Here is a 13,290-nt window from a genome sequence, read left to right on the forward strand (position 1 = left end):
TAGATATTTTATTGATTGTTGTTAGAGAAATATATACTTTGTAAGAAACGTGAAAAGACAAGGCAATTAAACATATCAGTGCAGCTGCTAAAGTAAATTGTTAACATGGTATCAAAGGTTTGTATTTATAACAATTTTTGTTAATAAATATTTTCCATTAAGCTACAAAATTCTACTAATGCTTTATTGAAACAAAACATTTAAATATGAAATTATACAAATGCCTTGTTGAAACACAGAACAGTTAAGTATGAGAATTACAAATAAAGTAAGCAAGGTAGAAGAATACTAATGATAAACACGTCTAGATTTTCCGTGGCCCAAAACGTGAGCCCTCCTTTGACCAATCTCATGCAGGTATCCAAATCATGGTTCAAGAAGTTCTGACCTCTCATCTTCCCAATTAAATTTTCAATTATCATCATCTAAACTAAACCACATGAAAACTTGTATAACTTTTATGATAATAGAATGCAGATTTAAAATAGTTTCCCAGATTTCAAATATTCTAAATTAAAATATACAAACATTTATAAGCGTATATACTGCAGATTTAAATAACAATTTCACAAATTTAAAACAAATAAATATGTGTTTATACATATTACTCATGTTCAAATAAAATAAACTTAGTTTGAGTGAGCCAATAACAGCAGTATTAACGACTTAAAAGAAATAGCAAAAAAATGAAATACAAGTGTCAATATACCTTTACAAGAGCAGGGCAATCCTTCTGTTTTCAATGCAAAACTGTCTTTTGGAACCTGGACCGTAATGGGGCATTCCCAGTCTTACCTCATCATAAAGGAGCGTGGTTAGGATTCGATTGCGTTGCGCTGGGGCCTGGGGAGATGGCTGTGCTGAAGGTCAAAGGCTGCTGTTCCCATCGAGAGTTTCTGCACAATTTCTCATCAAAGGTAAGTGCGCAAAAGTTTCTTCTATTTCTAGCAGCCCACAGCTTTCCGATGGTGATCGGAGGTGACAGGCCATTAATTTTATATTATCTATATAAAGGTTATAATATTACGCATAAGACATTCAGAGCTGTCATCATATAATCTGCAGAAAATAAATACATTCACACATCCCATCATTTGTTTTTCATTCAATTTTATTATTTTAAAGTTTCAGTACATAAAATGTTGCCTGCTTTATAATTACATTTGATAACAGGGAGTTACAATACAGAGTTTCTTCCACCAGGGCAATAACTTTGAAAGTTACCAGGTTTCCCTTATTCGAATAATAAATTCTAGTAACTCATATATCTTTAATGTAGCCAATATATAATTAATTCCAAAAAATAGCCCATTAAAATAAAATAATTCAGTAGCCGTGAATTAATTATAGGATTTAAAGTCAGTCTAACCATTTGAAGCAGCAATGAAATTTTACTGACCCAAAAGCAATGGTTTCGCAAAAATTCTTCCCTTTAAAGCAGAGCTTAAAATTTCTCTGATATAATTCTTCTCACAAATAGTGCTGACCTCTATGTCCTAGCTCTGTCAGTCACAAATAGCCTAAATTAGAGGTGAACACCATTCAAATGCAGCAGCAGAGTTAAATGACTGGTGTTTTTAAATTGAAGAGATAATATGAAAGGAAGAAATTAATCTGTAGTTGTGTTTATTTGAACTGAAATAACTCACTGAAGAGAAGAAATGGGTATTTTCCAATTAAATGGTCATTTAAGCAGAAAAAGGTGCACATATCTTCCAGCAAGATATTTAATAAGATCCACATCTTCAATTCCATTTGAAATGTATGGCATTTTGCACCCAACCACCAGCTTCCACCAGAATAACAGAAAAGTGTGAAAGGAGAAATATTCAGTTGGTGCATCAAGTCATTCCTTCCTGAATTTCCTGTCCTGTATACATCATTTCCTTAAACAAAGTTAATGACACCCAAATAAATGTAAACAAAAGCATAATCTGGAAAGATCTCTATTCTAAGAATATTTTGGAAGGCTTAAATGTCAATGGTCCCTCCCCTTCTTCCAGGTTCCAGTAATATGAAGATAAACTTGACCTCAGTTTGCTTCTTTATTAAGGTTAAAATAAACTGCAAGATTGCTGGACTTTTGCTAAGAAAGGTGAACACTTTAATTACTTCTCCTTGGATTTCTTAAGAACTGCTTTCTTCGATTCTTAGTTCTCCGAATTGTTGGTGCAGGAGGAGGGTTCTTGATCTTCACTGGTTTCCTGTCACCTGCCAAAAAGGACACAAAATGTCAAGGAAAAGACATATATGGAATCCTACAGTGCACCGACTACAATCCCACCCAGGCCCTATCCCCGCATACCCCATGAATTTACCCTAGCTGGTCCCCCTGACACTAAGGTGCATTTAGCATGGCCAATCCACCTAACCTGCACATCTTTGAACTGTGGAGGGAAATCGGAGGAAACCCATGCAGACACGGGGAGAATGTGCAGACTCCGCATAGTGACCCAAGCCAGGAATCAAACCCATGTCCCTCGTGCTATGAGGCAGTAGCGCTAATCACTGGGCCACCATGCCTGTTTGGTGTCCTTCACAGCTATTCGATCCAAATAATCCTATGACACAAATTTTGTTTTGTTTAACATGGAACTGACTTTTTAAAATTCTATTTTGGTATACGAGGAATGTTGATTATTTTTGAAAAATGGCTCCTCTCATAAATGAACAATGTCCGAGCAAACTTAGAAATGTGTACTTAAAAATAGTAGGAAAGTAAGTTGTGAACAGGACAGAAGAAGGCTGAAAAAGGATAAAAGAGTGGCAAATATCTGGCAATTGGAGTATAACATGGGAAAATATGGAATTGTCCATTTTGGCAGGAAGAATATGAAAGAAGCATTTAATCCACCAACTGTGATAGATTGTAGAGTTCTGCGATGCAGAGGGATCTTAGTGTACCAGTGGATGAATCACAAAAGACTAGTACACAAGTGCAACAAGTAATTACGAAAGTTAATAGAATGTTATCGTTTATTTGGTGGGGAATTGATTGCAAAGTAGGGAGGTTATGCTTTAGTTATATGGGACATTGGTGAGGCCACGTGTGGGGTACCAGATCAGTCTCCTTCTTTAAAGATGGATGTAAATGCATTGGAAGCAGTTCAGAACAGGTTTACTGAGCCAATAGTTTACTATAGGCCCCCAAATAGTAATAGAGATGTGGAGGAAGAAATTGCTAAGCAGATTATGGATACGTGTGGGGGTCACAGGGTAGTTGTCATGGGGGACTTTAACTTTCCAAATATTGATTGGAACCTTTGTAGGTCAAATAGTTTGGATGGGACACTTTTTGTGCAGTGTGTGCAGGAGGGTTTCCTGACACAATATGTGGATAGGCCGACAAGGGGTGAGGCCACATTGGATTTGGTACTGGGAAATGAACCGGGCCAAGTGTTAGATTTGGTTGTGGGAGAGAACTTTGGAGATAGTGACCACAATTCGGTGTCTTTTGTTATTGCAATGGAGAGGGATAGGGCCGGACGGCAGGGCAAGGCTTACAATTGGGGGAGAGGTAATTATGATGCGATTAGGCAAGAATTAGGGGGCATAAGATGGGAACAGAAACTGTCAGGGAAAGGCACTGATGAAAAGTGGAACTTTTTCAAGGAACAAATACTGGGTGTCCTTGATAGGTATGTCCCTGTCAGGCAGGGAGGAAATGGCCGAGTGAGGGAACCGTGGTTCACAAAAGAGGTGGAATGTCTTGTGAAAAGGAAGAGGGAAGCTTAGGTAGGGATGAGGAAACAAGGTTCAGATGGCTCGACTGAGGGTTACAAGTTAGCAAGGAACGAGCTGAAAAAGGGGCTGAGGAGAGCTAGGAGGGGACATGAGAAGTCCTTGGCGGGTCGGATCAAGGAAAACCCCAAGGCTTTTTACTCTTATGTGAGGAATAAAAGAATGACCAGGGTGAGGTTAGGGCCGGTCAAGGACAGTGGTGGGAACTTGTGTATGGAATCAGTAGAGATAGGCGAGGTGATGAATGAATACTTTTCTTCAGTGTTCACCAAGGAGAGGGGCCATGTTTTTCAGGAAGAGAAGGTGTTACAGGCTAATAGGCTGGAGGAAATAGATGTTCGGAGGGAGGATGTATTGGCAGTTTTGAATAAACTGAAGGTCGATAAGTCCCCTGGGCCTGATGAAATGTATCCTAGGATTCTTTGGGAGGCGAGGGATGAGATTGCAGAGCCTTTGGCTTTGATCTTTGGGTCCTCGCTGTCCACGGGGATGGTGCCAGAGGACTGGAGAGTGGCAAATGTTGTTCCTCTGTTTAAGAAAGGGAATAGAAATGACCCTGGTAATTATAGACCGGTTAGTCTGACTTCGGTGGTTGGTAAATTGATGGAAAAGGTCCTTCGAGATGGGATTTACAACCATTTAGAAAGATGCGGATTAATCCGGGATAGTCAGCACGGATTTGTGAAGGGCAAATCGTGCCTCACAAATTTGATAGAATTTTTTGAGGAGGTAACTAGGTGTGTTGATGAAGGTAGGGCGGTTGATGTCATATACATGGATTTTAGTAAGGCGTTTGATAAGGTCCCCCATGGTCGGCTTATGATGAAAGTAAGGAGGTGTGGGATAGAGGGAAAGTTGGCCGATTGGATAGGTAACTGGCTGTCTGATCGAAGACAGAGGGTGGTGGTGGATGGAAAATTTTTGGACTGGAGGCAGGTTGCTAGCGGAGTGCCGCAGGGATCGGTGCTTGGTCCTCTGCTCTTTGTGATTTTTATGAATGACTTAGAGGAGGGGGCTGAAGGGTGGATCAGTAAATTTGCTGATGACACCAAGATTGGTGGAGTAGTGGATGAGGTGGAGGGGTGTTGTAGGCTGCAAAGAGACATAGATAGGATGCAAAGCTGGGCTGAAAAATGGCAAATGGAGTTTAACCCTGATAAATGTGAGGTGATTCATTTTGGTAGGACTAATTTAAATGTGGATTACAGGGTCAAAGGTAGGGTTCTGAAGACTGTGGAAGAACAGAGAGATCTTGGGGTCCATATCCACAGATCTCTAAAGGTTGCCACTCAAGTGGATAGAGCTGTGAAGAAGGCCTATAGTGTGTTAGCTTTTATTAACAGGGGGTTGGAGTTTAAGAGCCGTGGGGTTATGCTGCAACTGTACAGGACCTTGGTGAGACCGCATTTGGAATATTGCGTGCAGTTCTGGTCACCTCACTATAAGAAGGATGTGGAAGCGCTGGAAAGAGTGCAGAGGAGATTTACCAGGATGCTGCCTGGTTTGGAGTGTCGGTCTTATGAGGAAAGGTTGAGGGAGCTGGGGCTGTTCTCTCTGGAGCGGAGGAGATTGAGGGGAGACTTAATAGAGGTTTATAAAATGATGAAGGGGATAGATTGAGTGAACGTTCAAAGACTATTTCCTCGGGTGGATGGAGCTATTACGAGGGGGCATAACTATAGGGTTCATGGTGGGAGATATAGGAAGGATATCAGAGGTAGGTTCTTCACGCAGAGAGTGGTTGGGGTGTGGAATGGACTGCCTGCAGTGATAGTGGAGTCAGACACTTTAGGAACATTTAAGCGGTTATTGGATAGGCACATGGAGCACACCAGGATGGTAGGGAGTGGGATAGCTTGATCTTGGTTTCAGATGAAGGTCGGCACAACATCGTGGGCCGAAGGGCCTGTTCTGTGCTGTACTGTTCTATGTTCTATGTTCTATAATAACTGGAATGGGTATCCAATGAGGAAAGATTGGACTGATGAGGCTTGTATCTGCTGGAGTTTAGAACAGTAAGAGATGACTTGATGGCAACATACAAGACCCTGTGACAGGGTGGATGTGGAAAGGGTGGGTTCCCTTTCAGGAAAATCTAAGACTAGGGATCATTGTTTAAAACTAAGGGGTCGCTCATTGAAGACAGATATGAGGCGATGTGCATCTTTGGGGCTCTTCCTCAAAAGGCAATGGAGGCAATTCTCCCCCAAACATTCTGAGTGTCACATTTGTGTAAAAACTGGAGTAAATCCCCTTGCTTTTTTCAGTGGGAGTTTCAAAATGAATCTCCCTCACTCTGTACACTGCAGAGTGCACTAGCATGATTCACTCCAGAAATCAGTGGGCAGGGCCTATTCCCGCTGGAGAGGCTGGCAGCATAGCGCTGAGCGAGCCACTGCGCATGCGTCAATCTGTCAGCGCCGAGATCGGAGCATGCGCGATAGCCTCGCACTGCTAGCCTTGTGATCGCTGGCCCTTCAGCCCCGCCACAGCCCAATCCTGGCCCCCCCCGAACATATCCGGGCCCCGGCCCCCCTGCCCCAATCTCCCCCACCCACAGCCCTGATCTCCCTTTCCACCACCAGCAGCCCTGACCCCCTCCACCTACCCCCGGCAGGCCAACCTCCCCCCACACTCTGATTGTTGGCCTCCCTCCCTCTGAGCGCTATCCCTCTGCAGAGTGGCAGTGGGCCTCCCCCCCCATCCCCACTGATCGCCGCTCCCCAGAGGACCTGCCTCTCTCTGGCCCCACCCCCTTGTCACTGCCTGATGTTTAGTGGGCAGTGCCAAGGTGCCCCTGGGCATTGGCACTTTGAACTTTGGGCAGTGCCATAAGGCCCTGGCTGGCACTGCCAAAGTGGCATTGCCTAGGGAACCCCCCATTGGCGCCCGACCCTCTGGGAGGGTCTCGATTACCCCCCTTCACTCCAGCGGGATTGGGTCACCAGCTCCCCTAAAGTGAACCACTCCTGGTCGGGGGGTGTGGGGGATGTGACTAGCGGGCCAGGAGATTTCAGTCCCAAGCCCACTAATGATATTTAAAACAGATTTAAATGCTCATTTAAATAAATTATGCAGCACTGCGCCAGAAATTGGTGCAGAGCTGATGGTGCCGGAAATCTGGCTGCCAGAGACGCATGGAGGCCATGGCGCCCAATGCCTGTGAAATAGCCTCCGCTCGAGTCTCCTCGCTCACTGACCACAAAAGCAGCACAGAGAGTGGAAGAATCACTCCCTTTGTCTTTGAATATTTTGATGTGGAGATGCCGGCGTTGGACTGGGGTAAACACAGTAAGAAGTTTAACAACACCAGGTTAAAGTCCAACAGGTTTATTTGGTAGCAAAAGCCACACAAGCTTTCGAGGCTCTAAGCCCCTTCTTCAGGTGAGTGGGAATTCTGTTCACAAACAGAACTTATAAAGACACAGACTCAATTTACATGAATAATGGTTGGAATGCGAATACTTACAACTAATCCAGTCTTTAAGAAACAAAACAATGGGAGTGGAGAGAGCATCAAGACAGGCTAAAAAGAAGTATTCGCATTCCAACCATTATTCATGTAAATTGAGTCCGTGTCTTTATAAGTTCTGTTTGTGAACAGAATTCCCACTCACCTGAAGAAGGGGCTTAGAGCCTCGAAAGCTTGTGTGGCTTTTGCTACCAAATAAACCTGTTGGACTTTAACCTGGTGTTGTTAAACTTCTTATTGAATATTTTGAGGCAGAGGTGGATAGATTCTCAATAAGGAAGAAGGTGAAAAGTTATCGGGGTAGGTCGGAAGGTGGAGTTGAGGTTAAAATCAGACTCACCATGATCTTACTGAATGGTAGTGAAGACGGATGGGGAAGAATGGCCTATACTTACTCCAAATTCACTTGTTCATACGTCATAGACTTTAGTCATTTTATTTCGCTAGGTGCGGAATTTTATGATCTCATCGCACCTGTTTTGCTGCTGGAAAATGCCGTAAAATCGCGCATGAAGCAACGAGCTGGAATGCCGCCCGCTTTCGCATCCATTCGCATTTTACCGAGCAAAAAAAAAATTGGCACGATCGGGACCCCACCCAAAACGGGCAAAAAGTCAATTTGCATTTTTTTTGCATTCATCACAATGTCATTAGCCATCATCCAATCGTCCCAGCTCACCTGCCTTAACCACCTCGTTCAGATGGATCGGTCAGGAAAACACCTCAAGTATAAAAGTCTCATTCAGATGCTTGATCAGTGAGGGTGAGTGAGGAGGTGAGTCTCTGCTTTCACACTGCTCAATGCTGCTCAGACGGGGTTGTTTTGTGACAGCCATGTAGAGTTTCGGTTGGTCGGGAGGGTCCTGCGAGTGTGTAGTGGGTGCGGGGATGTTGTTGCTCACGGGGTCCAACATCAGCACAGATCCGGGTCAGAGCACTGACCTCGGGTCTTAGCGCTGACTCTGGGTCCTAGTGCTGGCAGTAACAAGCACTGTTGCTGATAGGGGTTGGGCTGGAAACTGTCTGAAGTTCTGCAGCTCAGGACATGTCAAGCAGCATTGTCTGGGGCCACTACTGCATGGGTTCTGGGTATGTGTTTGTGAGGGTGGGGGGTTGTGTTGCCATTCTGGGATCTGGGGGGGGGGGAGGGGAGGGAGGGGGGAGGGGGGGGGCAGGGAGGGGGGACGGGGGGGGGCAGGGAGTACGGGGTGTGTGTGTGTTGCTGGCCTGGGGTGAGCAGAGTTCTTTAACCTCTCCATCTGTCTCTCCCCTTCCCCAAATTCACCCAATAAATTATGTAAATGTTGATTTCCATGTGTTTAGCCAGCCCTGCGCTAAATAGTGTGGAGCTCGTTTGCCTTTATGGCCTTGTTGAGAGAGGTTTTCTGCAGCAAAGAAAACACCTGCTCCCCATAAATGGGGAACAGTCATGTTGGCCTTGCCGGTGGAACCAGAGACCATGAAGGCCCTCCCCAGGGAGGCCGAGTGCAAGGCTGGGGTGCCCTTTGGGCAGTGGACTGGCAATGCCACTCTGGCACTGGGCAGTGCCAGCCTGGCACCTGGGCAATGCCCACTAGGCAGTGCCAGAGGGGCTGCAATCAATCTGGGCAGTGAAGGGGGGTGGGGGGCGGTGGCTGTATCTCGGGCCGCCGGTCCCCGCGATTGCAGGAGTGGGGGGAACTAGTTGAGGCTGCAAGCAGTAGCAGGGGTCTGACTGCTCTCTCCTTGTCTGTCAGACTCCTGCTATAGCTAGTGCACATGTGCAGCATCAGAGGTCTGCACATGCGCAGCAACTCTGTCTACAGGCTGTCTGGCGAGTTAAGCCCCACCCACAGCCTCTCTGACTAGCCCATCTTTTCACAGGCAGGGTGCATAAAATTGGGTATGAAAACTCGCCCAAAAAATGGATCTGGAACTCTCCAGATCCTAGCTGGACGTTTAGGGTGAAACTTTATAAGATTTTTTCTCTGTGCAGATTCTAACCAGACATGTACCAGCTTGGTACATGCATGGTTAGACAAAGAAAGGAATTATAATGCTAAAGATATAATTAAAATTGATGTTTTAGGAGGAAACAAATACAATTTGAGCTTGAACCTATCTATGGAAGGGAAAATGACAGTGAGAAATAGTGAGGAAACATCACAGGGACCTTTTGTTTTCATAGGTCAAGATGTTTCTGGCATGGAATTAATCGGAACACAGAAAGTAATCAACACCTCGATATTTGGATTGTTATTCCCATTATTGCAGAGGATCTAAAGGTAAATCAGGAGTTAAAAACAATGTTTAAAGCAAAAGAAAGGATTCTCCAAAGGAAGAGGAAGGGCGAGGATGGAAACAAATTATCTCCTTATGTCACTGGGAAATTTTACTGCTGTGTTTTTATAATGACAGGAGCACTTGGACAGATCAATGGTATTCACTATATTTCAAAGTGAAATCTATATTTGGCGCTACATGTTCCAACACAAGGGGACCCACATGCAAAGGTATATAGTAGGTTGTAAATTTTGACCAGAAAACAGTTCACTACAGGACAGCAAGTCGACTGTACCGAGTTAGACATGTTGCAAAAGGAAGTAAAGTATGCTCCTGTGGACAAGGGTCTTTTCATCAAAATGGGTGGATGGTTTGTCTGTATTAAAAATTCTTCAAAGGTTAGACTCGTGGATTACAGCATAGAAGGAGGCCATTCAGCCCATTTTGCCAATGCTCACTCTTTGCAAGAGCAAGTCGTCTTGTCCCACTCACCTCCATTTCTCCCAGAACCCTGTAAACGCTTCCACTTCACGTATTGATCCAATTCACTAATGAAAGATTCAAGGTGCCTTCGTCAAGCTTTCAGCGAGTGCATTCCAGATTCTAACCATTCGCTGCGCAAAAACATGCTTCCTCATCTTACCATTGCTTCTTTCCGATCACCATAGATCAGTGTCCTCTCATTCTTGATCCTTCCACAAACAGGAAGTTTCTCCCCATCCACTTAGGGGACACCCCTCAGGGATTTGAATATACCAATCAAATCTACTCTCAACCTTCTCTTCTCCAAGCTCCTCACTGCTGCCTCACAGCGCCAGGGACCTGGGTTCAATTCCCGGCTTGGGTCACTGTGCAGAGTCTGCACGTTCTCCCCATGTTTGCGTGGGTTTCCTCTGGGTACTCTGGTTTCTCCCACAGTCCGAAAGACGTACTGGTTAGGTGCATTGGCCATGCTAAATTCTCCCTCAGTGTAACCCGACTTAAAAAAAACCTTTGAATTTCCTGAAACCTAATAATGTGCCTACTTCTATCTTTTTAGCCATAATGATAGTGCTTATTCTCATCTCGATGAGCATGAGCTGGCCATGTGTATTGAATGTCAATGATCAATTTTGCTGTTAAAAATACCTAATCTAACACAGATCTAAATATTACAAAAAATATCATGCAAAAGTCTTGATCTTGAATGAGGCAGGACTACAGTTGGGATCTATTTATTGAGTTGTTCAGCTCCTGTCTTCTGCTTGCCATTGTTTAGGGAATAAATAATTGGTTTGAAAAGAACAAGAGGCTAAAAATGTGATTTTCCCCAAAGAAAGACACAAGGATAATGATATTCAATTAATTTGCATTCCTCCAGGCTTCAAGCTGCCTACTAATTTCAATGGTAGTGGTGCACAGCCCACTGCTAAACACTTGATTGTACATCTCAGCAAAGGGCCCAAGTTCCTGTGAGTCTAACACCACATACAGCAATCCTCCAAATCTTAAAAGGCAGATGAATTCTGGATGCACTGAGTGTTAAAAGTCATTGACAAAAAGATTATGAGCAGAAGGTTCAACAGACCAGATAGCAAGCTCAAAGGTTCTTTAATTTCAATCCTGGAAGTTTTGTTTCAGGAAGTGGACAAAAGGAGGGAGGTTTCCATTGCTCAGGGAGCCAGAGATGATCAGACAGACTCTGCAAAGATGGGTGGAGCAGGTAACCATTGTGGATAATGCCAGCAGTCTAACCCTGAGGGATTGGATTTCAATAAACTCACACAAATAATCAAGGGGCGTGAATACATCTTCACACGGAATATCCTTACAAGTGAACCAATGGCTTCATGCACCGCTCACATTCACAATCCCTGCTTCACTCACCTCCTACAATCAAGTACCATTCAAACCCAAATATTTTCTGCCAATTTACAGAGTAATGATTCCAATTATGCATTCCAATCATTATTCTGTAAATTGAGTTTGTGTCTCTGTATACCCTGTTTGTGAGCATTTCTCCACTCCACCTGACGAAGGGACAGCCTGTTCCGAAAACTAGTGGCATTTGCTACCAAATAAACCTGTTGGATTTTAACCTGGTGTTGTTAAACTTCTTACTGTGAATTCCCCTGACACCAAGGGACAATTGAACTTCGCCAATCAACCTCACCCGCACATTTTTGGACTGTGGCAGGAAACCGGAGCACCCACAGGAAACTCACGCAGTCACCTGGAATAGAATCTGGGTCCCTGTTGCTGTGAGGCAACAGTGCTAACCACTGTGCCGCCCATAGTAGTGTGGGAGTTCTGTACGAATTGCATATTTAAGTGTGTGTGTGTAGATAAGAATGCAAGAAGCAAAAGGTGGGAAGAAGGGAGAAGATGACACAACTGGGGATCAGTCCATACACTGGACAGCAGGGTGCTCCATCACAGCAGTGCCATTCTGGACACACGAAAGGAACAATGCAATGTGAAGTTGACTATTTATTGAGAAACAAATCGTAGTGTATTACTGGAAAATCTGACAGCCATTATGGGGAAAGTTTAGCTCCAATAACAGGTGGGTTGAGGTTGGGGATGGAATTTAAAATTTAAACTAACCCAAACCAACTGAATTCCATCCATTTCCAGATTTAACGGTGATGTGAATAGGGTAGGTGACCAATCTGCTGTCAGGGGACAGCTCAGTTACTAACAGCTTTCAAGGAAGGTTTGAGCTTCCGAGTTTTTTTAAAAAACACTGGCTTTTAATTCTTAATGTTTTTCAGCGGATTTGAACCTTATTGAAGCTGGCAGGTAAGACGAGATGAGATGTTGAGTATACTGACAGCTGAGGCTTTGAGCCAGGAGAAATAGGATTGTTTCCTCACCTGCTTCCAGCTCTATTACTGCCAACTCTCATCATTCCCCATGTTCTTTCCTTCCTCCAACTACAGTCTTTTCTTCCCACCCTGTTTTCGCTGCTCAGCTGCAGCCCTGTATCACAGCATAACTGCCCAACAAGTCAATCAGACAGGAAACGTGAAGAAATAAATGGAAAAGATGCCACATATCAACATAAAAAGCAGGACAAATCCAACCTGGCCAATTATCACTCCATCAGTCTACTCTCAATCATCAATAAAGAGATGGAGGGGATCAACAACAGTGTTATCAAGCAAACAGTTGCTTAGCAATAACCTGCTCAGTTTGGGTTCTGCCAGGGTCACTCAGCTCCTGACCTCATTGCTGTCTTGGTTCAAACATCGAGGGAAGAGCTGAACGCCAGAGGTGAGGTGTGAGTGACTACTCTTGACATCAAGGAGTCCTAGCAAAACCAGAGTCAGTGGGAATCAGGAGGAAACATCTCCGCTGCTTGGAGTCATACCTGGCACAAAGGAAGGTGGTTGTGGCGGGTCAGTTATCTCAGATCCAGGACATCACTGCAGGAGCTCCTCATTGTCCTAGGCCCAACCATCTTCAACAGTTTCATCAGTGACCTTTCTTCCATCACAAGGTCAGAAGTGGGCTTGTTCGTTGATGAATGCACAATTGGTGACTCCTTAGATACTGAAGTAGTCTATGTCCAAATGCAGCTAAACCTGGAAAATATCCAGGCTTGGGCAGACAAGTGGCAAGTAACATTTGTGTCACGTAAGTACCAGTCAATGACCATCTCCAACGAGAGAGAATCCAACCATTGCCCCTTGTCAATGGCTTTACCATCACTGAATATCCCATTGTCAACATCCTGGGGGTTACCATTGACCAGAAACTGATCTGGACTAGCTATATAAATACTGTGGTTACAAGAGTAGATCAGAGGCTAGGAATCCTGTAGTGAATAAATC

General features: G+C 44.3%; 1 protein-coding gene across 1 annotated transcript in view; it reads right to left on the reverse strand.

The window, feature by feature from the left end:
• Window positions 1-1,070: 1,070 nt before the first annotated feature.
• Window positions 1,071-13,290, reverse strand: part of LOC144509171 (tissue factor pathway inhibitor 2-like) — a 29,452-nt gene continuing 17,232 nt past the window's right edge. The window contains exon 5 of the mRNA XM_078237600.1: window positions 1,071-2,211. Within this exon, the coding sequence (XP_078093726.1) occupies window positions 2,105-2,211 (107 nt within the window). The 3' untranslated portion in view covers window positions 1,071-2,104. The remainder of the gene's footprint in view (window positions 2,212-13,290) is intronic.

Source organism: Mustelus asterias, chromosome 2 (assembly GCF_964213995.1).
Source record: "Mustelus asterias chromosome 2, sMusAst1.hap1.1, whole genome shotgun sequence".
Classification (NCBI taxonomy): domain Eukaryota; kingdom Metazoa; phylum Chordata; class Chondrichthyes; order Carcharhiniformes; family Triakidae; genus Mustelus; species Mustelus asterias.